Here is a 25,962-nt window from a genome sequence, read left to right on the forward strand (position 1 = left end):
TTCATCTTTACACCAACATCATGAAAAATTCAAGGACGGCATTTTTAACTGACAATCATGTTTGTAAATGAGACGCTTCGTTTTTTGTAGGGCAGAAGATAAATAAGCATCAGAAGGCATCTGTGAGTTAAAGCGGGGAGGCGAAGAAAAGGAAATGAAGTGTGATGTTTGCTATGCAAAATTATGCAGCCTCGTAAAAAATAGATCATTACGCAAATCCAAACAAGCTGCTAAGATTCTGAAACTTTATAAAACTGTGGAACATGTGACGCTTCATTACTTCTGAAATGGTAGTAGTTTTTTTTTTACTAATGAAACTGTAGTAGCTTTTCTTTAACTTATAATACAGTAGCAACTTCTTTTTTTCACTTCCGAATCCATCGTAGCTTTTCTTTTACTTCTGAAACTTTTTTGTTTCCATGTATATATATATATATATATATATATATATATATTAAAAACAAATTATATAATGCACTAATCGGTGTGAAAGTTAGTAGTTTGATTTCCACGTTATGTGGTCTGATGTGTGATTAGCTAACTGTACTAGCTATGTGCACTCCACTCCGTGCAGGGCCTGATCATTTCAGTTACATCCTTCCAAGCTTTATTTTTCTTTGTCTCTATACACATTTAACGAGAGGTTGTAATTAGGTAGTTAAACGAGCAAAATTTGAAGAAAATAATTATTAAAAATGTTGATTATTTTGTACCATACACTTACCTAGCAGGAGGCACAGTGGCTTAGTGGTTAGCCTCCGGGGCATGCACGGAGTTTGCGTGTTCTCCCCGTGGTCCAGGGGTTTCCTCCAGGTACTCCAGTTTCCTTCCCCAGTCCAAAGACATGCGTTGAAAGCTGCCTGGCATTTCCAAACTGTCACTAGTGCATGTGTGTGTGTGTGTGTGTGTGCGATTGTGCCCCGTGATGGAATGGCACCCTGTCCAGGGTGTCCCCTGCCCCCGCAATAGTCCCCTGGGATAGGCTCCAGGCTCCCCTCAACCCTGTGTAGGATAAGCCTTACAGAGAATGGATGGATGGAGGGATGGACACTTACCCAGCTAATACATCCACTCTGAGAAAAAGGGTTCTTTGGATAAGTAAGGATTCTTAACTTGCAACTTCCTGATATTATCCTATCAGTGGTATAAGATGTGTGTATCCTGATATACAAACTATGACCATGTTAACACACCTATGCTTAGCAGTTAACCTTGCTGGATAACAGGACACTCGGAGAAACAGCATGTATCACACTGGCATCCAACAGGGTTGACATGTTACTCAGCTGTCAATTACTGTCACGGGAGTTTTAATTACAGCAAGAGCTTAGCATCATGCTCTAAGCAAAAAAACAAACAAACGTGCCATGTCTTTGCTCACCATCTGTTCTTTTTAATGGCATATAGTATAAATACTGAGATTTACATGAAGATATAAAATAGTTGATTTGTATCCAGACATATTCCAACGTATTGGCATGTCCCCAAAACGTACAGCTCGATTCCAAAATAATCTCGACCTACGAACCTGAGACACTAGAAGGAAAGAAATACAGCAAGAAACGTTGCCAAAGCCTGCTACACGGTAGCAAATACGAACTGAATGCGTTAAAAAAATCGCCGCATCAAGTCCGGTAAAACCTTCAAGTCAACACAAATCCAAATTATACCTTGCACAAAATAGAACAGTGCGGAACGTCCACTGCAAAATCTCATGTCTGTAATAAAGGCAGGTTTATCCAATATTTCTCATTATCATTAGATTTTTTCATAACAAATATAATATACAGTATAAGCCTATTTCTAGACATGCTTGATGAAACAGGAATCAGCATGTTTTGTCTTAGAACTAACATCATGAGCAATTTTGTAGGGAATAATATGTATGTTTAATAAATTAGTACATGATTGATGCAGAGTGTTGTAGCTCCATTTCCCTAGTGGATATCTGTGAATGACATCTGTTCTGCAAACGCTGAAATCCTGAGCAAAAATAACTGATAATATGGTATTAATGTACATAGCATAAGAGGACAGATTCCATATAATACGATACGATTTCCATTCTTAAGGTGATGATTTGATATTTGACGATACAGTTGAGGTCAGAAGTTTACATCCCCCTTTCAGAATCTGCAAAATGTTTATTATTTTACCAAAATAAGAGGGATCATACAAAATGCATGTTATTGTTTATTTAGTGTTGACCTGAATAAGATATTTCACATAAAAGATGTTTACATATAGTCCACAAGAGAAAATAATAGTTGAATTTATAAAAATGACCCTGTTCAAAAGTTTACATCCCCTTGATTCTTAATACTGTGTTGTTACCTGAATGATCCACAGCTGTGTTTTTTTGTTTAGTGATAGTTGTTCATGAGTCCCTTGTTTGTCCTGAACAGTTAAACTGCCTGCTGTTCTTCAGAAAAATCCTTCAGGTCCCACAAATTCTTTGGTTTTCCAGCATTTTTGTGTATTTGAACCCTTTCCAACAATGACTGTATGATTTTGAGATCCATCTTTTCACACTGAGGACAACTGAGGGACTCATATGCAACTATTACAGAAGGTTCAAACGCTCACTGATGCTCCAGAAGGAAAAACCATGCATTAAGAGCCGGGGGGATTCTGAAAGGGGGATGTAAACTTTTGACCTCAACTGTACCATACCACTGAATCTGTGACGATACGATACGATTTAGTATCCTCTGGTCGATATGTGACCAGCTTTGTTCAGAATCTGGGGAACTGTTAAACTGTGAATGAGGGCGTACAGAAGGAATATAAGTATCAGAGTTATGGGGAAAATCACCTTGCTAGCTTATTAAATTATTTCCACATCAGATTGAGAATCTGAATAAATTTTGTATTTGACTTTTTCCAATAATAATCAAATTTTGCCTCAATTCATTTCACTTGTAACCTTTCAAATCAATGGATCACACTACTATTAAATAGACTTATCACTTACTTACAGGTGAAAATCTGTCTTTAGTAAACATGCCCTACATATAACGTGTTACTGGTCGCTGGTCAGTTTGTCCATTTCACACATTTAATCACTGTTTGTTTTAGTTATTTGGAATTTAAGATTCAGTGACTCATTAATATTTCACATGATTTCATATTATCATAATAATATTATGGACTAATTTGTTCCTCTTCTCACTACAAGTGGGCTTTTGGGTCATTTTAAAATTCACTCGGCATTCTGACACTGTTTTTCCCCTTTTTCTCTTTTTCTAGACTCTCCATGATTCGGGTAAGTGTATGAGGTCATGTGGTACAACCTCTCTACACTCATTGGTCACAGCGAATAAAGAGGAATAGCAATTGGATCGAAATCGAAGATGAAATACGATTTTTTGTGCATCTTGATAAATAATAAATAGTAAATGGTAAATAGCTTGAATAATAATAACTGATAAATAGCTTGAAATGAGTAACGATATCCATAAATAGGCTTAACTATATCATATTTGTTATATAATAATCTTATAATAAGAAAATATTAGATAAATGTACCTATATTCCACTGTCCAATCTGCCAGACGTGGCTGATCCGTATGCACATGTACAGTAGCTAGGCATAAAAATGTTTAACATTTATCATACGATGTCAAGTTCAAATAGAGACATCCAGGTGTGTCATGGTCTCCTCGACATTATCCAGATTTCTCGATGCTGTCCAGTGTCCTCGACTCTCTCAGCGTCCTGTTACAAGGTGCTTCCAGGCAGTACACTCGTGATAGTCCATTTCTGTCCGGTGCATTTCTGGACGGTGAGCTCAAAGCCAAACTCACTTTCATTGCTCTCCACAAGCTCAAGGCATCGCTTTGACTTCCTGTTTTGGATGGAGCCTCTCTGGGGGGAAAAAAGAGAGAGAGAAAAAAACTTATTTCACTCTCCATTCTTTGGTACTGCACCACTTCATTTCAGATTCATTTCAAAATCTCAGCATGTGTCCATGCTACAGGATCACAAACGCTGCAGCGAGCGTGACTTCCAACACCCTTCACACCGAAACGACACTGAGGCCGAGGCAGCAATCACAAAACAGCACAGAGAAAAAGAGAGCTGAGGAAAGTTTTGAGGCAAGACGGCATATCGAGCAAACCAAATTCATTTCCATGTCCATTTATCCGCTGCCCGTTTTCCTCCGTGGGATCCTGATGCCTGAGGAAACAGTGAAGCCTCAGACATCAAACTGAAGCCTAGCAGCCTGGAGCACTGATCTCAGACCTGCTGACCGGCGTGTGCTACTGACCACTCCATCACTCCATTTCATTTTATACCAATAATAAACTAAACGTTGCAGTTATATTCACTAAACAATGTTCTCCATTCTTGATTCTGATTGGTTAGAAGGTGTTGATGAATTTTTTAACAGGACAGTAGTTCAGGCAAATCACAGGTTTATATTTATGGTTTATATTAATGCACTTGTTCTAATATGTTATGATGTTATTATTGCTAATTTGATTGGTCAAGCTTCGTTCCAAGAGGGTTTAGTATGACAGCACTGCTACAATTCACAGTGTGTATCACTCTGCCTGTCTGTGTTTGCTATGTAAAATTTCATTTCAAGCAACAGTTCGTTATACACTTACTATGAGCTGTCAGTCAGTCTGTCTGTGCGTTGGCATGGCAACATGCAAATGAAATGCCTGAAATGTCAGTTACTCAATATTCATTTCTTATTAATAAAACTGTTGTATAAAAGCAATATAACACACAAGCATGCGGTTATACGGAATAGCAGCACTGCTTTGATTACTTACGCTAATCATAAGACTAATAATAAAATATTTTTTTAAATATATAATCATATAATTAATATGATAACATTTTCTGTAAGGAGATGTTTATTTCACATGTATGGAAGGAGTCTCCAGTGTCAGCGCTTTGTAACTGTCAGAGGTAAAGCTGTAGCTTGAATTTTTACTACAAAGGAAAGTGTTCAGGACGGAGAATGTCGTGGGTTTTTTGTGGGTTTCTCTGTCTAACAACTTCAAGATAAAGTGAGGGAATGACTACAGTCTTCCACAACAGTTAATGTAACTATAAATGGGTAAAAAAAATTGTACAAAAAAAAAAAAAAAGTAATAATAATAATAATAATAATAATTGTTGTAGTATACAAGCAATAGAACACTTTTGGACGTGCTGCTGTAGGAAAATAATCAACATTAGGGTGGTTACAATGACTTTGCTTCATCACACCATCTGGCCGATGATTATTTTCCTATCACAGCATGCAACCAAGGAGCTTACTGCTCACATATACATACTGTGATCTTTGTCTCTATCATTAATAATGTAAATAAATCTGATGAAAAATAAACACAAAACCCTGTAAGAAATTTTCAAGGTTATTGAAACCTTGATACAACATGACATTTACAAATATTTACATCTCATCACATATATATATATATATATATATATCTCATTATAAAAATTTATTATCTCATTACTCTCAGATAATATAAGGATGATCCATAACATGAGTTTTCATCAGATTTAAAAACAAAGTTTCTTGGAAAAATACTTTTGGTTTTGTTCTGATTTTGGTCAAAATGTCATTTTATTTGGTTTTGTATTAATTGTACTTAACTCACATCCTCAGTACACAATGCATTCAAATGCCATTAATATATTCTAAAAGCATACTGTAAGCAGTTTGGTGTAACGGCTCATTAATGACTGTGTTCTTGTTATAATAATTTAGCTGTTCAAGTTCAATGCGAGGCTAATTAATTGTATTTTTTTACCATCAAGAAGTACAAGGCCTCCTGCTGCTCGCTTCTTAATCATAGCGAATCAGTTTAGCCTTCAGGTTACTGAACAATGTAATTGCTGTTTCTGTGTGTTGGGTGATAAAGCTGCTTATCACTTCTTGCTGTAAGTTGTTGCTAATCATCGAATATGTATCAGAACATTAAGCAGACTGAATCAATCTGGGCTACAAAAGTGAAAAGAAAAATTCAGATGTTTTGGGATTTCAGGATAAAATGCAAACAAAGGATTTTGTCTTCGACAAAAAGGAAACCTCACCGAACCTAAAAAAAAAAAGACAACAATGATTAAAAAAAAAGGGAAACAAAAAACCCTAACACTTCCTGAGGCTACATTTCTAGAGGGTTCCTATGATATGATAATGTGTGTTTGTTTATTTCCTGTTGAGCTCATTAATTGTTAAACATGAAATTTTGCCTTTCGGTGTCGTCCTATTTTAGCAAAAAAAAAAACCAAACGTGTCAAAAATCTTCTCCTCTTGTTACAAACACTCACACACTCATACACACACACTCAAACACTCACACACGTTTATTTGCCTGGGAAATATTCCTCATTTCAGTGTAATTTCACTCTGATTTGCAGTGGACGCTTCACACCAGACACAATCACCTAAAGCGCAGCGCTTCCTGCGGCGCACATGCTGGGTGTGAAGAAGCGTGTTAGAATTACAGCGTTCAGACAAATTGCACCGGTGACGTACGATTGCTTTCTTTAGCGCTCCAGTGAACACTGACACTAAACACTCACGGCTGAGTCTCCACGTGATTTAGAGCAAGTTAAACACTGCGACCATGACGTATCCATATCGAGCACTTCACACACGGTTTAAAACATCCTAGCATTTAGCATTTTTATTGTCTCTTGTGACATCACCATTTGTGCACAAAAGTGTAAAGTGTAAATTAATGCTAAAGTTGCATATTCAAAATGAATCACGTTTTATATCACTTTATTAGGAACACCTCTACACATACCTATTCACGCAAATGTCCAATCAGCCAATCATGTGGCAGCAGCGCAAAGCAATATATCAGACTGATACAGGTCTTCAGTTAATGTTCACATCAAACCTCAGAATAAAAAAAATAAATTGCAAAAAAACCCAAAAAAATGGCAGTGAACTCTGACTTTGACTGTGACGTGGTTGTTGGTGCTGGTTTGAGTATTTTACAAACTGCTGATCTCCTGGAATTTTCACACACAACAATTTCTAGAGTTCACACTTACAGAGTGGTGTGAAAAACGTCAGCGAGCGGCGCTTCTGTGGATGTAAACACTTTCTGATGAGAGATGGTCAGAGGAGAAGGGTCAGACTGGTTCGATAGGAAGGTAACGGTAACTCAAATTACCGAGTAGAAAAGCATCTCAGAATGCACAAAATGAATCGAAAGTCTGACTGAATGAGCGGGTCAGTTTATACGTGTTCCTAAAACAGTGGATGGTGAGTGTGTGGCTATCTATCTATCTATCTATATTCTAACATATATATATATATACATATATATGTATATATATATATGTCTATATATATGTGTGTGTGTGTGTGTGTGTGTGTATAAAATTTTTTAAGATCTGCAAAATAAAATAGGCAGTAAGAAGTTGTCTGAGCTTTCAATGAACTTTTCATCCAATGCACATGATGAAAAAAGGAAAACACAGTGAAGTAAAAATATTAATCCAGACAAAAATTCTTAAGCAAATAAATAAATAAATAAATAAATACAATACCAACAAAAAATGATCATACATTTTACTTCATATTATTTGTACAGGCAGCATCTATTTTTGGATTTTTTAAAAAATATATATTTTTAATATTTGGCTTGTAGATCTAATTTGTTCAATGCTTTAGACACAAAATGAACCCATACTAACACCACTCCTGTGTGTGTGTGTGTGTGTGTTTGTATGTGCACCAGAGACCAATACTTTGATTAGCTCTAAAGAATAAGCCGCTTAGCTGTCATGATAACTTTTTTAAGATTCTGCAGTTTTACACAGTATCAGCAGGACACTGTAATTTTGTACTGATGCAAAACTAATTAATGAAAAGCCAAAAAAGAAAAAGTGCCATCATTTTTTCATATTTTCTGTTAAAAAAAAAAAAAAAAAACGTGATGGTAATCAACAGAAACCAACTCCCTCATCTAGCTAGTGGCAGATGGTGCAATCAGCGGTGTTAAGAGGTGTTAGGAGTCATTATCTTCTGTTAGTTTTATTTCTACAAGCTTATTTCTTTTTCTCTGCCTCATAGATGGAAAGTCACAGGAATTTTCGCTGTCTTTTTTTTTTCTAAATAAAATAATAAACTGCTTTACTTACATCTCCGCTTGGCATCTTCACTTTAGCAGTGCACTTTATTATGGTGTGATGTTGCGGGGCCCAAGCACAAGGGGAGCCATTACAGCGTACTTACAGTTCACAGCTGAACTGAACTGCCATTATGATGTACTTACAGTTCACAGCTGACTGAAGCTAAAGAATGTGTGAGTGCTTCTGTAGTAGGAGGCTTCCCTCTACAGGCTCTAATGAGGGTTCTAGATTAGCTCTGAGAGGTTCCACACACTCCTCCCACGATGCTCATTTTCAGCTCCCTGCTACTTCATAGTTGTGTAATGTCTCTTACGAGGGTTGTTACCTGAGTGAAAAGCCAGTGCAGCTTCATGCGCTTGGCCGCGGCATAGCTGCACTCGATCAGCCTCGGCCGCCCGTTCACGTCCACCAGGCACTTGTTGTCGTCGTCGTCGATGGTGGGGCTGAGCACGCCCACGTGGAGCTGCTGCGTGCTGCTGTAGTACACGTTCTGAAACGACACGACAACGAAACACGCTCCTGAGACCTGAGCTTCTGACAGAGCATACGATAAAGCAGACTCCTGGAGTAATGAGGTTATTTACATATATATATAGCATTTTACATGTATTTAATCTCACACGACTTTTTTGTACTTACATTGCAATAAAAATAAAATAAATAATCAAAACATTTTAATATAAAATCAAATAAAAATTTGAACTTTTTTTTATTCAGAAGATATAGAAATAAATAAAGTGAAATGCAAATGCAAAATGTGAGGAGAAGTAAAGTAAAATTTAAAGAAAAATGAAAACTATTAACAACAATTAAATAGGGTTATAATAATTCAAGACATTACGCTGCAAAAATGCTCTTAGCCACTAAAAATATATATAATTTAGATACATTTTCTAATTTTTTATTGTGCAATTATTATAAACCAAAGATAAGAATATGGTGCCTATTTCCTGACATTTTTACTCATTTCAAACTTAAAATTGTTATTCTATTGGCAGATAAGTTTTTGTTCATGTATTTCATGCATTTATTTCTAAAAAGAAGCAGCGCTAACTTGAATATTTTCAAGCTTGGAATTAGTAACAATTTCCAGAAATAGACTTTATAATATTATATTTAATATGAAAATCTAATAATGAGAAATATTACACACATTTGCCTTTATTAAAGATATTAAATAATTACTAATATATCATGACAGTGTAAAGTGATAATTCTGATAATTCTGATTTTAAGATTTTAAGACACTGAGGCATAAAACTTTAGCCTTCATTAAAGTCAAAACATACAATTTAATTTATTCCTTTAAACTATAATATTATTATAATATTTTTATATGTTTAAGCAATATCTTGGTGTAGAACGTCTCACATACAGTATATTCAGCAGCGTATACATAACATTAACCCATTAAACAATTCAGATAGAACTTATAATTCCAAGATCTCAAATTAGTAATAAAAAGAAAAATATTACTACCATTAAATGATAAGATAAAAAAAGTTGAGCCTTGTTTGTACAGCTGAGGCTGCCTGAAAAACACTGAGCCACGGTAAATAAAAAAAGGATCTGATCTGAGAGTGTATCCTAACGGAGATTGCATTGTCACAGTCCTAAAATTACACCAGCGAAGAGGGAAAAAAAATCACTGTTATACTTTCCGCTCCAGTAGAAGCCACATTAACTGATAAACACATCCAGAGACGCAGAGTTGCCTGTGATTGTGTTTTAGCAGCGAACCAGAGAGCCATAAAAACAGAAACAAACACTGCAAAGTGTTAATAGTTACATAAAGCTTGAGCAAAGCTGAAGCTCGTAATAACGACCGTCGTTCAGCTCGACAACAGAAACACAGTGGTGTGAAGCGCTTCATGTGAAATGATGTGGAAATTCAGAAACAGTTAGAGTTAAACATTTCAGAAGTAGTGATGCTAATAATCAGCATAAACTGAGAATCACATTAAGCACATCTGGAATTACAGTTTAACCTTCATGCTATGCTCACTACACAGCAAATACAGTCTATTTTCTTCTTTTTTTTTTAGCAATAACAGTTCCAAACTTTTTAGGCAAAAGGACATTGTGAATTTTCTGCAACCCCAAGCCTTGACTACCTTACATTTTTTAAATTCCAGAATTATAATATAGGACTATTGTGTCATTTTAACAGTAATATACTGTAAGTATGTGGAACGAAAGGGACTTCATATTCCTTGCAGTGTCTCACTAGTCTACGTTATAGGAAAATAATCCACAGTGGGGTGGAGTGATACGGCCCACTGCAAAGCAGAGGGGTCTGGTTTATACTTTGCGGAGGATTTTGTGTGTGTGTTCAAAAGCAGCGGTAATGTTGGCGATATTATTATTCCCACACTCACTTTTGCATCTTGTGTACATCCAGAAGATTTAAAAGCCACATTCACGTCACGTCAGAGACAAAACATCCCTGTCCACCAGGTTTTCAAGTCGAACTGTAAAATGTTTAATGAACACACTAAGTCGCTCTGTTTCATTTTCTGCCGTCGTCGTGATTGCTGTCATGAGCTTTGTCTCAAATCAAAAACTTGACCTTGTATTCGAAAGAATTTACTAATCTATAAAATCCAGACAGCTAGCACACGGAACAGAGCTTTCCGTAGGTTTGGACGTGACATGAGAGGTTTCTAAAATTCAAAGACTAACTGTACTAGGAAAACTTGTTAGTGTTAGTCCTCAATAACTGTCCAGAATAGCACATAAATATGCAATGTGAGACACAGTGCTAGTTTGTTTAGTAGAGGTAGATGGACAGGATCATTTTTATTGCTGAACTATGTTACTGCAGCATGTCAGGATAGTGAAAAGACTAAAATAACATGGACCCTAATAATTTAAACGTGGCTTGTCTGAATGTGACTCCCAATAACATTAGCACATAAAATCCATCTTCGATATTTCTAATATTAATCTGTAAAATCAATGAATAAAACAAAAGAGGAGATTGTGAATTTCTCGCATGACATTTAGTTTGGAGAACACCTAAGTTATACAATTTATTATATAATACCTAATATATCATGTCAGAAGGTACCGAAGCATTCGGGCCCTCACGGCCAGACTGTGTAAGAGTTTCTTCCCCCAAGCCATCAGACTCCTCAATACTCAGAGACTAGACTGACATCACACACACACACACACACACACACACACTCTCATACTCAGCTGAACATCATCCCACTCCCTTTTTCCCTTTTCATCCCACTGTCCAAATTTTTGCACACGTCTCTGCATTTCTGCTGCATTTTTGCTGCTACCGTATTTGTAAAATAGATTGTATTTAATTTCTTGTCATTACTATATTCTCTACCTGGCTGCTACCCCAATAACTGCTATGTCCATATATGGTATAAGCTTATCTGCTGAATACGACGTCATTGTATGTTATGTTTACAATCACAGCATTTTATTATATTGTTTGTTATATTCTTTTGCACTACTTGTTCTATCTGACACTTCCACACTAGAACTGTGTACTGCTCGGTGCTGCACTGTCTTTTACTGTGCCTATTGTCCTGTTTTAGTAGTTATTGTACTGTCTTGTGCTGTTTGCACACGTTTGCATGTGCACTGTATGTAGTAGTGTGTAGTCTCATGTAGCTCTGTGCTATTTTATACAGCACCATGGTCCTGGAGCTGTATATGGTTGAAATGATAATAAAGCCACTTCACTTGACTTGACTTGACCTGAGCGCATTAATATGAACCTGTGATGTGCTGTTACAGAAAATTAATCAACACCTTCTGACCAACCAGATTTGAGAATTCAACAACACACTGTGGTTTAATGCACATTACTGAGTTACTTCAAGCTTAAAATAGTCTTGTCTTTTTGGTTTCATAATCTTATTCTTGTTTTATCCTAATGAGAAATATTACATTGGATTAATTCACATATATTCAAGATATATTTTCCCTAGTTCTTTTTTTTTTTTTTTTTTTGCACTAAAGTCATGTGATCACCAAAAAACTTAATTATTTCACCTAGTTCTTTTCAAGTCAAAAATGATCGAAATGTTCTGTACAGTGTACGTGCAATAAATAATATGAATTTTAGCACAAATCTAAAACGGGTCATTTGGACCCTCAAAGGACGTTACGGTTAAATAAAAAATGAAGCAAGTCCACACACACACACACACACATCACTATGAGGAGTTTCTGAAGTGCTTTTTCAGATGGAAATGTGCAGAAGCTAATTAGAAGAACCATGTCATGGCCACCCAAAACACACAGATCTCAAAAAACTGGAGCAGTTCAGCCCTTACATGTGTAACCATGACAACGTCCATCAAAAATAGCAAATATTCCACTACAACCTGCTCGCTCTGCTCGAGTCAGCTTTCTCTCGCTGAGGAAACATCCCAGAATTACCTTTCCACTGAGTGAGCCTGTGCACTAAAAATACTGCCATTTTTTTGTGTCTCCTGAGCAGGATTGGTCACCGCAGGACGTGACGCATATTATGGAAGCAGAAGAATGAGTCACACGTCCAACAGGAAAGCGCTCTTTCTGATGTTATTGCCTGCAAATGGCCATTTCAAGGACATTCGCAAGGCATCTGTTTACAGCACGCAGAACGCAGCCTGGCATCGCAGATGGCAAACACCTGGGGACACACCCGAGGGTCTGAAGAACATCTGGCACACCTGCCTTTCACTTCGAGGCAAATCAGTGTTGAAAATGGCTTCATCTCTTTCATCTACAGGTTCCTGTGTGATTTACTGATTTACAGGTTTCTGATTGGTCAGGAGTTGCTGATCAATCTTCTGTAACAGCAGCTCTGACAGTAATGGAGCTGCAAATCACAGGTTTATATTAATATGATATCGTTTCTATAGTAACAACATACACAGTGACTTGTGCAGCAGATGCTCCAAATGAACTGATTAAAATATTAAGAATCATTGATGTGGTGATGTTTATTTAAATCTTTTTTTTTTAGTTTTGGAAGGAGTCTCCAGTGTCAGCTCTATCCCTCTGTCTTCCGGTTTAATGCAGAACATGATTTGTAGATATGTAGATATCACTATCTATTTCTCTCTCTCTCTCTGCCCTGAAACACTGAACAGCACCAGCACAGTGATTTCTTTCAGGTAGGTTTGTGTCTTCATATCAGTCCACCCTTCTGACTCAAACACTACACACACACACACACACACACACACACACACTGTTACCAGCCAATGTCTACCCAGAGACTGCTCACATATCTGCTCTGAACATACACACACACGCAGCCTATCCTGGGAATACTGGGTGTGAGACGGGAATACAGCCATAATGGAGGGCAAGTTGCACACACACACACACACACACACACACACACACACACACACACATACAAACACACACACACACACACACACACACACACACAAGAGTGAGACAAAGAGACAGACAAAGAGAAACAGAGATACAGAGAGAGAGGGAGAGGGAGACAAGAGAAATAAAGAGTGAGACAGAATGACAGAAAAAGTGAGAGAGACAGAAAGAGCGAGACAAAGGGCAGAGAGAGAGAGAGAGGGAACAACAGAAAGAGGGAAACAGAGAGATAGACAGACAGTGAGAGAGAGACAGAGAGAGAAGGAAAGAGACAGAGACAGAAAGATAGAGAAAGACAGACAGAGAGACAGAGAGAAAGACAGAGAGACAGACAGAGAGAAAGACAAACACAGAGACACAGATAAAGCACTGTTGAACTGAACTGACAGAGACAGAGAGAGAGAGAAAGAGAGAAAAAGAGAGATGGAGGAGTCTGAGCTCATCTCCACAGGAACGATGCTGTCTCCATAAATTCTATTCAAGACCTCTAATAGTGAACAGGGGGGTGAAGGCCTGGAGTGAGTTTAAAATAAATCCTGAAATATAAATGAGCGATGTGTATGAGGGATGTGAGGGAAGAGTGAGACGCCTTCACGTTTTTAATAACTCCACCAGCACACATGCTGCAGCACTACGCTGTGAGTCGGTGAGTTTTTAACATCTGGAGGAGAATGTGTGTAGTCAGCAGGCTTTCACACTCAAACTACATTCTTCCAAAGCCAAGACGTGGAGTTCTGATTGGTCAGAACGTGCTGATTGCTTGTAGCTGGTTGTAGCTGAGCAAGATGCTGTTATTTTGCAGCTCTGGATTCTGAGGTGTTCCACTTGGCTACAGCAGGAGCTGCGTATATTAGTTCGGGATTCCTTTAGCTGAGATAAGATTCTGTGAGATATTGTTCCTAAATTAAGACATCTTGCACTTATCACATCTTAAGATTTTTTTTCTTTTCATGGGAATTGTCTGTAATAAAGCTCCGGCTTTTCTGTGTCCTTGGCTTGAGAAAATGAATAGTTACACCCCGAATAGATCACTGTTTACACACACACACAACCTTCACTAGCATGGGTCCCTACTGACCTAAAAATCCTCAGCACATGAGAGGTGAGGTTTAGGATGTTTACGACATTTAGGACATTTAGGACAGCTCTCTCACACAGGGATATAAATGTGCTCTGAATTTACTCCTAAAGCACGATGAATGATCAACACAGCAGGACAGCAGGACACTGATGAAGGACATGATCACTAGAGAGAGAGAGTGAGAGAGAGAGAGAGAGAGAGGGAGAAAGACACCCAGAGAAAGATATAAAAAGAGGTATAGAGAAAGTAAGACACAGAGAGATACAGAAAGAAAGATACAGAAAGAGAGAAAGAAAGAGAGGCAACAAGACACAAAGTGAGATGCAGAAAAAAGAGAGATACAAAGAGAGAGAGAGAGAGAGAGAGAGACAAGGAAAGAGACAAATGCACAGAGAGACACAGAAATATAGACACAGAGAGAGGCATAGAGATACAGAAACACAGAGACATAGAGTTACAGAAAGACAGACAGAGAGACAGGGAGAGAGACAGGGAGAGAGACAGGGAGGCACAAAGAGAGATACAGAAAGACAGGGATAGACAGAGAGATATAGAAAGAGACACAAAGGGAGATACAGAGTGACAGAGAGAGAGAAAGAAGGAGAGACACAAGGAGATACAGATAGAAAGGGAGACCGAGAGATACAGAAAGAGAAAGAGCGAGACAGAGATACAGAAAGACAGAGATACAAAAAGAGAGATACAGAAAATGAGACAGACTGAGAGGGAGACAGAGATACAGAAAGTGAGAGAGAGACACACAGAAAGAGATACAAAAAGAGAGAAAGACAGGGATATATACTGTATATATAGAAAGAGACACAAAGGGAGATACAGAGTGACAGAGAGAGAAAGGAAGGGAGACAGAGAGATACAGAAAGAGAGAGAGAGAGAGAGAGAGAGAGAGACAGAGATACAGAAAGACAGAGATACAAAAAGAGAGATACAGAAAATGAGACAGACTAGAGGAAGACAGAGATACAGAAAGAGAGAGAGAGAGAGAGAGATTGAGAGAGAGACAGAAAGAGATACAAAAAGAGAGACAGAGAGACACATGGAGAGAGCGAGACAGTGTGAGAGAGACACAGACAGATTGACAGACAGATATTACCGCTCACCTGTGGAGTCATCCCGTGGCAGAGGTACAGGATGGGGACGTTGTCGGTGTCCGGCCCCTGATCCAGACACAGCTCGCTCTTCAGAGAGTTCCTCAGCTGCACACAGGACAGACACAGAGCCACGCTCACTGTTGGGACACTACAGCTTCAGAAGAGAAACACGTACACGTTTATTTTAGATTCGCAGCTCAACTCATGGCTCAGGGCTTTCCTTTTATAAACGGTCACTGTGTCAGAGCTGTGGCCCCCGGGTAGCGGGATCACGTCCTCTTCCTGCCTGAGGCTAAACAACAAACACTTCACACACCAAACATCAACTCCCTGGCTCTCTCAAACACTATCAAAACCACATCTGAAGAAACTAAAAGTCCCGTCTGCATTTACTTCACATGGGTACAGCGCTGAATTCTTGATTCTGATTGGTCAGAGGGTGTTGATTAATTTTCTACAACAGCAGCTCTGACAATAGTGCAGCTTCAAATCACAGGTTTATATTAATGCACTTGTTCTAATAGGTTATCGTTTCTACGGCAACAACTTACACCGGGACTTGAATGGCAGATATTTATATAGCTAGCATTTTTTGGAAGGAGTCTCCAGTTTCAGATGTAAAGCTTTCAGACATGTGTTTTGTGTCTCACTTAACGTCACAAGAGAGAGATAAAAAGAAATGATAGTTTATAGCTGCGATAATGTAAGTGCTAACAGGAAGCAACTTGTTTCACAGAGCTTCCACAACATTGTAATGTAACTATAACTGGATAAAAAAATGATGTGTCATTCATTAATGAATGTAAATTGTAACTGTTGGAAAATTGCCGTTGTATAAGAGGAATAAAACACTTCGGGACATGCTGGTGTTGAGTAATAATCCACTTCACCACACCACACCATCGCTGATTATTTTCCTATAACAGCACACGCCTAAGTGTTTTATTCCTCATGTAATAAAAAAAAAAAAGTTTACATATGGATTTGTATGCACTGATATCTACAGCGGTTTTAACCCGTGTTCATGGATTACGACATGTGGAAGACAGGTCATACATTTACACACTTCTTCAGTGTTTTGTCAAAAGGACATTTCTGTGGAAGCTACTTTTCTTCCCTTTAACTTTTGACACTCAGTCCTGTGTGACTGCGCAATACACTCTTCTACATTCTGCTCCTACACTCCGGTTTGATTGACAGCTCCCAGAGTAATGAGGGCAAGAGTTATTTCACAATCTGGAATTAATTTTAATAAGACTAACCCATTTTCTCTACCTGAGGAAACCCCACGGGTGAACTGCGAGGTGTAAGGTGAACTGGCCGCGACCACAGAGCCGAGTCACGTGTGTTAACACAGCAGTTCGTGAGAGGTGAAAAGACGTGGCCATTTTCTGTTCGCGATTTGACATGAATATAAAATCAGGGCCATGTCGAGTGGGTCGAGCGCCGGAAAAAAAAAAAAAGAAAAAAAAACACGGACAGATTTTACTGATTCAGGAAGTTCAGCAGCTTGAGACAGGACAGCGTGGCTTCAGAACTGAAACTTCAAATGCTGTGTGTGTGTGTGTGTGTGTGTGTGTGTGCTAAGACCTGAATCTGGGGCTAGTTTGAGAAGCAGCGTTAGCATGGATGAGAGAATTCAGCGCTAACTATGCGGGCAATGTGACAAAAATACTGCATCATATCACATATCACGATATAAAATTTAGCTAAAAAGCTGCCGGCTAAACAGAAGCGTTGCATTAAACCTGTAAACATGAACAACTGTTAAACTAAGTTTGATGATACGCTTATTTAATATCTACAAAAACTATTTCTAACACAAAAATGTACAATTTTAAAGATTTTAATTGCAAATTTTTTTTTGTTTACGTCAGCTGCTTCCATTCAAATCCATTTAGTTCAGAGTTATTATAAAAGTTAGAAAAGTTATATATATCACGATAATGATGATATCTCAGAAAAGAGTATTGTGACATAATTTAATCACGATACTGCTTTTATATCATCACATTGCTCAGTCCTGGTGCTAACCTGTTTTATTTTCTCTCATGTCTCACTAGGCGGAGACGATATGCCAGAAATATCATACCACGAGTCACTAAGGCAGTTCTACGATACATGATCACGATTTTGTCTACAAAATTGAATTTCTTTTTATTTTTTTTTACAATTTAAAAACTATAATTTTATTTATTTAAAAAGTAATAATAATAAATAATATTGAAAAGGAGATAATGATACTGACGCTATTTGAGAAAAATGTATTGTGACAACCACAACATCGATATATGTCTCACACAGGCACATCAATCTTTCGCAATCACACACAATCTGCTGCCTCAGTCACATGACCTGCCTGTGTCTTGCTGTTATGTCACCCTGTGTGTGTGTGTGTGTGTGTAGTCGCTGTGGTGTTAATGTTGCTCTCACTGTCTCCACTTCCCCCCTCTTTATGCTTCTAGTGTTTCTGTGTCTCGGCCTCAGCCTGCCTTCGGGATTCGGATTATGAATTCGTCTCTGATTACCGCGCCTGCTTGGGAGTTTGTTCTAAGAAAAGCCGAAATAAAATGACTCGGCACACGCATCCTCCTGCCTCGGGCTTGTAAAAATGACAACTCTTCTCCATGGCGTTATTTCAGAAACTTTCAATTATAAAACCTCAACAGCAGTACTGTGAATTCTCGAATCTGATTGGCCGAGAGGTGTTGGTGGTGATTAATTTTCTGTAACAGCAGCTCTGACAGTTGTGCCAGCTGTAATTCAAATCACAGCTTTATATTAATGCACTCGTTCTAACTCGTTATCGTTTCTATAGTAACAGCTTATTCACAGGGACTTGTATGGCCAACGTTTCACCTAATCTGATCCTAATAATAAAAGGATTAAAAATGTGTAAAAATGTGTCTTAAGCTTTCTGTAAGGAGACTCCAGTGTTAGATCTTTGTTACAAAGCTGCAACTTTAGGTTTTTCACCACTGCAAGGCTTTGTATGTGAAGTAAGACCTTTTTTTTTTTTTTTATAATTTATTAACCCATCTTAACTCAGGGGTGCCAATAATTTTGGACTTGAATGAAATTATTCCATAAATATGATGACTGTGTCAATGTTAGTGCTGTTTTTGTGTTTGCGGTGCAAAAACTTTCTGTGCACATGTCTCAGTTGTCATATTTATCGAATTACATTTATCTCCAGAATTATTGGCACCCTTAATTAAGACGGTTAAAATAAAATCTGAAAAATTGCCTTATTGCATTTCTATGCCTCTATTGCATTTCTCTCTTGTATAAGACAAAAAAAAATAAAAGTTTTACTGTAGTGGAAAACATTATGTTATAGCTTTAGCTTTGACAGTTACTATGCACTGACACTGGAGACTCCTTCCATAAATATTAAATAAATATCTCCTTAAAGAAAACTTTAATAAAAAAGCATTTTTAAATCAGTTTACCTTTTTTTTTTTTTTTTTTTTGCTTCCAGTGCAACAGTTGTAGATAGCAGGGATGGTTTAACAACCCTCAAGAGTCAAATCCCTCATATACGCAAGTGGCCAATAAAGCACACTTCTCATTCTGATTCAGTTTTTAAAATGGTTTGGATGATTTGAAAATAAAATATGTTTTGAGGTCATGACTTAAAGGTTGTAAGTTCCAAGAAATAAATACTTGTAAATCTATAATAATGTTTCTATAATGCACTGTAGAGTGCTTTGTGTGTGTGTGTGTGTGTGTGTGTGTGTGTGAATGAGTGATGAATAAAAGTTGACGGTAATGTGTGTGACATCTCACCACTCCATAAGCGATGGTGTCTGTGTACATCCTCATCTCGGGGTAGATGTTCACCAGGTACCACCTGAACGTCTTACACTGCAGCCTTTTCCTCAGGGCTTTCCTCTCGGAGATATCGCCAATGTCTATACCTGAGTCCTACACACACACACACACACACACACCAATATAAAGAGAGATACTTCTGAGTGTCTGTAGTTAATGGACCTGCATTAAAATGAAAGTAGAGACTCTAAATGGGAGCAAATAGAAAGTTTGGCTCAGAAATATAATGAAAGTTTAAGATCCTTATCCTTATACTGCGCTCACTGATTTTTCACTATACATCTCTCAAATAGCTCTTAGTCCATCACTAATGGGCATTTCTGTCTTTAGTTTACTTCCATCGGAGCTGATGTAGGTCTGAAAAGAACTTTAGGTGATGGACATCTCGTCCACGGGAGCAGTTAAAGTCAATAGGTTACTGTTGTAATAGCTAGCAGTAAAGAGCCAGTAACTTAACCTGTGTTAGCAAAAACACTTCGTAATTTACATTTACATTTATTGAGCAGATGCCCTTATCCAGCGGAACCTACAGAAGTGATGCGTAGTCTCATCCTCATGCTAGATCTCTAGGTCAGGGACTAAGAATACCACTGAGCTAAAACACTTCCGGTCACTATGGTTTCATCAAACACGCATACATGCAAAAATCTTTTTTTTTTAAAATTTAGTCATATGTTCATTCCTTCTCTTACGAGTGGCTTTAACAGTCCATAAAATAACTTTATATATTGCTAATGTAAAATATATTTTACGTAACATAACATTACATATTGCTAACGTAAGCTGCATAAAATAAATTCAACTTTATATATTGCTAAAGTCCTTACTGTTCTCCAAAGAGGGAGAGCAAAAAAAAAGGTTGATGGCCACACAAACATCTAGCTAGACAACATGAACAAAGCCAAGCATTTTAGCACAAATCACATTATCCAGCTAAAAATGAAATGTATAAAAGTATGTGTAGAAATTCTTGTGTATAAAATTCACTACATCTTCAGATTTCAAAGTTTCACAGTTTCACATATTTATTTATTTTAGGGAAACATCATAAACAAGAAGTAGGCGTGTGCGATTTTCCAATTTAAAATATCACGACAAGCGATTTTAATTATCCAGAACTGTTAACCGAAGAAAGGCAGGCAAGTGAGCATTTCCACCATGTCATGTGTAAGGAGAGTACAGGAGTGTGTAATAATATTGCCAGCTGTGGCAGTGGCAATTCCATCTATCATCAATCCACCATATATAATATATCATCAGCTGGATGATGTATTTTTAAGTGATTCTGCAGTAATGCGAAATAAACCATTAATAACGTTTAAAAAAGCAGAAGAAACACCACATTATGATATAATCCTTTTATAAACTGGTTGACTAATGTCCATGAGGCTGATGTTTTCACTGCTGAGCTGCCAAGTGTTGCACAGTAGAGCGCAGCTAAAAAAAACTGCACGTAATCAATTTCTAATTATCATCACCATTAACAGTATTTGTCATTATTAGTGTTAGAATATAAGTGTTAGATCTGACACTTCGTTGTAGGCCTATTTAATATATTCACTTTCAGCCGAAAACCAAAAAAGCCGTTTTGAATAATTTTCGGATGAATTTTTTTAAACTGATGTTAAATATGTACTTGTCTAATGTTAGCTAGATCGAACACGAACCGATAGATTTTATTTCACGCTAATGAGGGAGCCAGAGCGAGCTGAGAGTGTGGGAGATGGAGGAAGGGGGCGGGGCTTCCAGGATGTGTCGGTAAATATCGAAGAGCTCAAAACACCAGAGCAAACCAATCCAGGTTCACATGTGGATTAGCTCACCTCCTGTTTTATTAGTGAGAAAAAGTCTGCATATCTGTGAGTGGTAACTTGTACTAGCGAACTCTGATGTTTTTGAGGAGCTCCTACGCAAAATGCGCAACTGTTGACAGGTCTGATAATATAATATAATCGGTGATAAACCTCACTGGATATCATGGCAATATAATATCATGTAGGGATGATAATATTGTTATAGGACAGTGAGCATCAGTCATCGGCTCAGCAGTTGCACAGAGGAAAGAATATGAGGAGCCGAAAAACAGATGCTTCACAGTGGGGATAAAAAGTTTTTTCTGAGTGGTCAGAGCCACATCTTTGCTTCTCATTTGCACAAAGTTTTGCTCTTTTTTTTTTCACTCCTCGCTCCACTTCCTGGTCCAAGCTTTTGAAAATGGATGACTTTCAGCCGTGTCGCGTAACTTCTGCTGTACGATTCTGATCTTCCTTTCTTTAGTCGACTCTCCTTTCCTGTGAAGCTCAGATACTCATGAACCTGAACCTTCTCACCTTCTACAACACTTTCAACCCAATCCTAAGGTCAGCAGCCGAGGCTGAACTCGTGAACCTCTTTATGCTAGCTCTCAGTGCTGTGAAGGATAACGAGCTTAGCTTCACAAGGGTTGAAATATGTGCTCATGTAATTCAAAGCTCAGGATTCAGGAGAACATCCGAGCTGCTTGACCTCCAAGCTTTTCTCCTGCCATCTCTATTTCTCCTCTTCTCGGAGCGAAGCCTCAGCCAAGCAACCGGCAGCGGGCTCACTATGCCTTCTGTTCCTTCCAAATTATCTTAATTGCTGTGTGGCTGATAAACGCTCGATTTGAGCCAGGGCTCCTGAATACAGCACGAGAGGCTGGAGGACACGATCGGCCCTGAGCAACTACAAACCACAAAATGCTTGCTTAACACACAAAAAAAGGAAAACAAAAACAACATGTATTTCTCCATGTAGCCTTTTTTTTTCCAAGTGATCCATCATTAGTGTGCAGATTAAACGAGGCTGTGTCGTATTTGCATTCCACACCCACCAGGAGAAAAATAAACATCTGCTTGGAACTGATTATGCTAATCTAATCTCTTTACCTAAGCTACCAGTGGATAAAATGAGTGCCAGCTTTCTGAAAACATGATGCAGCACTGTTTATACAAGTCAGAACTATTTACACGGAGTCAGATCGCGTGTGTAAGTGGTAAATGAGCAGTGTGGGATGGAGTCACCTCCTGCGGAACGTTCCAGGCCATGTAGACGTGGCTCTTAAACTCGTCCATCCACACCTCGGCCACTCTCAGGGCGTTACGGCGCACGTGTGTAGTCAGGTCCTCGGTGTACGGCTTGTGGGCGCGCTCGATATGGGCGATACGGGCACAGGGCAGAACCTCCACACTGCCACCACACTGCCACACCTACACACACACACACACATCACATATCACATACATGACAAATAGACAATCTGGCCATATCCTTTTCTTAAAGGAAGTAGTAGGTAGTGTTTAGATTTTCCGATCTGAGCCGTATGTCTCATCATGTTTTATTCTTTATATGTTGCACATTTTGTACAAAAACTATTTCCACTACCTAGTTTAGTACAGTTTATTTTTTTATATTTAATGTCCATCTTTATCAAGATATTACACATCAATGTTTAATACTGAAACCTTCACTTCACTCCAATTTCTCCCAATGAAGAAACTACGACATTTATTTGTATCCTCCCCTTTTAGCATGTCCTTGCACCATCAGCTTACTCTCAGCTGGGTGTGATTTCATTTTATGTAAATTACTGCAACTCCTGGACTAGCATGTCTTGTGGACTAGCCAGGCAGAACTTTGTGCTCCCACTCTCCTGTAGCTGCTGTATAATAAAGAGCGCTGCAGCTGGGACTCGACTGGAGAGCAGAGATGCAGAGTGTGTAGTGTGAGATTGAGTGTTACGGCTGCCTAACCCTCAGCACTTCCTCTGCTACATACTGATATAACACGCACGCTGAGACACACTGAGGGAAGTCACACAAGAGGAGTCTCACAAAGTACCACCACAAAATTCTTGTCAAGCAGCAAACATTAACGACAAACCGCACCTCAGTAAGTTCATCAAGCTGCTGAGGAACTGTTACAAAGCGCAATATTACAATAATACAATGTAAAGTAGGACATGAGGTAGGATGATTTATTAATGATGTACAGTATGTGTGTGTGTGTGTGTGTTTGTATATATATATATATATATATATATATATATATATATATATATATATATATATATATAGGCACAGGCAAAGAAATGCTGTAGAGCAAAGATGCTTTCAAAAATAATGAAATTAAATATTTCTACATTTAAAAAAATACTATAACAATCAGTAAATAGTAAACCATGAAATAAAGTCAATTTTTGGTGTGACGACCCTTCGATTAAAAAAAAAATTAGTAGTCTCAGGTATAATTTGTACAGTTTTATAAGGAAACGAGCTGTAAGTGTTACTGAGCATCGTGCAGAAGCAGCCACAGTTCTTCTGGAGACTTTGACTGTCACACTCGCTTCTTATTTTTGCAGCAAAACCCAGCAGCCTTCATTCTGTTTTTCTGTCTGAAAAGTGTCTCTTATGTAATCTGCTGCTTTCTTTACTGACATACAAACATTTTTCTGTAATATTTAATTTTGTGCTGGAAAACTAATGTTTGGAATCTAAAATGTTTTTGTACTGACTCGATAATGTAGAAGTCATTAAATTAAAAAAAAAAAAAGTTTGTACTAAAAAAAAGGGTGTCTAAGACTTTTGCACAGTACTGTATACATAAAACAGACTGTAAGTTGTGTTTGATTTACAAATCTCCTCTTTGATTTTATTCATTTATAAATATTAACATTTTTATTAATATTAATATTTATTATGAATATATTACACTCTACCTATGAAGACTGATTGTGTGTGCTACTATTTTGAAATGTTACTTCAACTCGCATTCAAACAAGCCCCATTTAATTTAAGAGTGTACATGCTATTTTTGTCTTTTCGGCTAGGAGCTCAGCAATAAAAATGAACAAATTTCCTCGTCCATCTACCTCCACTATATAGCAAAAAAAATGCCATCTTTGCAAGTGAAAATACATTATGTGACCAAAAGTGTGTGGAAACCTGTCCTTCACACTCATATGTGCTTGTTGAACATCTCATTCCAGATTTAGTCCCCTCTTTGCTGTTATAATAACCTCCACTCTTCTGGGAAGGCTTTCCACTAGACTTTGGAGCAGTGGCTGTGGGGATTTCTGGTCATTCACCACAAGAGCATTAGTGAGGTCAGGGTTCTGTGCAGGACACTCGAGTTCTTCCACTCCAACCTTGACAAACCATGTCTTCATGACATTCTATACAATTGTGTGTTTCCAAATTTGTGGCTACAGTTTGGAGACCCACATATGGATGTGATGGTCAGGTGTCCACATTCTTTTGGCCATGTATCATAAATATAGCCAAACGTATCCAGAATTTTCTATTATAAGATTACAATAAACCAAATAGAAGATGATTAAACCTATTTCTTAGGCATTTTTACTATTTTCAAGCTGTAAATTATCTTGTAATATTGGTAGATAATTTTGCTTCTTTCTAGAAATAAATGCTAAAAATTTGCAAAGTGATCTGCCATTAGAACAAGACTATTTCAAGCTTGAAATTAGTAACAATGGCTAGAAATATTTGCTTAATAAGCTTATTTGGTTTGTTGTAATTTTATATTAGGAAATGCTAGCCAAATTTGACTACTTTAAAGATATTTTCACTTGCTAAGATGTCATTTCTGCAGTGTCGTTTCTAAAAACATTGGCATCTCTAAGTGAACAACAGAAGTCAAGAAAGCAAACATGAAAATATATTGAGCACTGCGTATGGATTTACAAGTAATAAGCTGTAAATCTAAAAAAAAAATGCATGGTGGTCAAGTCTTGGGGTCGCAGTAAATTCATAACCTCAATCTTTGGGTTTGCTTGCACAAAGAATTTGGGAATCCCTGCTGACTGGAGTGCAGTTTGTGCTGATATGTAAAAAAAAAAGTGGCTCACACGACAACTAACACGCTGTAACTAATGGTGTAAACTGTAGATTCTCAACCCCTTGTGAGCTTACCTCAGATCCAGATGGGGTCGCAAGAAATTTTACCAACGATCATATATAATATATTTCTATGCTTTATATTATATTCCATTCCTTCAATTTGGAGCTTCTCTTTACCCCATTTTACATCAGACCTCAGCGGCACCATATCCAACATGAGCCATTTTCAATCTATTAAAACGATGTAGCCCTTTCCGGCTAATTATCTAATTTATCTGTGCAGCAAAGATTAGCTTGGTTTCTCAATATTGATTGGTCAGAAGAGGAAAAAAAAAAACAGCTCAGTGGCACTCTTGGAAAAACAGAGTTATGAAATAGCTGTAGTTTGGGAGAAAGACCACACCTGAAGCTCCGCCTTCTTCCTAGTTTACGTCCTATAAATTGACATCTCATTCTCTACTAGTGACGAAGGTTTACGCATGTACCACCTCAGCACCTCCTCCATACTAACAACAACTCCTACTCAGGACTCGTCAGTGGAAGGTCTGGCTTTTTTTGCAAAGCAGCAGACAACCAGAAGTGC

The 25,962-nt window shown here is 37.9% G+C and overlaps 1 protein-coding gene across 1 annotated transcript in view; it reads right to left on the reverse strand.

Annotated features, from left to right (window-relative positions):
• Positions 1–1,370: 1,370 nt before the first annotated feature.
• Positions 1,371–25,962, reverse strand: part of galnt18b (UDP-N-acetyl-alpha-D-galactosamine:polypeptide N-acetylgalactosaminyltransferase 18b) — a 104,237-nt gene continuing 79,645 nt past the window's right edge. The window contains exons 7-11 of the mRNA XM_026930872.3: positions 22,545–22,730; positions 19,459–19,596; positions 15,679–15,774; positions 8,444–8,608; positions 1,371–3,867 (exon numbers count right to left, since the gene is read on the reverse strand). Coding sequence (XP_026786673.1) covers positions 3,721–3,867; positions 8,444–8,608; positions 15,679–15,774; positions 19,459–19,596; positions 22,545–22,730 — 732 coding nt within the window. The 3' untranslated portion in view covers positions 1,371–3,720. The remainder of the gene's footprint in view (positions 3,868–8,443; positions 8,609–15,678; positions 15,775–19,458; positions 19,597–22,544; positions 22,731–25,962) is intronic.

The sequence above is a fragment of the Pangasianodon hypophthalmus genome, chromosome 11, assembly GCF_027358585.1.
Source record: "Pangasianodon hypophthalmus isolate fPanHyp1 chromosome 11, fPanHyp1.pri, whole genome shotgun sequence".
NCBI lineage: Eukaryota > Metazoa > Chordata > Actinopteri > Siluriformes > Pangasiidae > Pangasianodon > Pangasianodon hypophthalmus.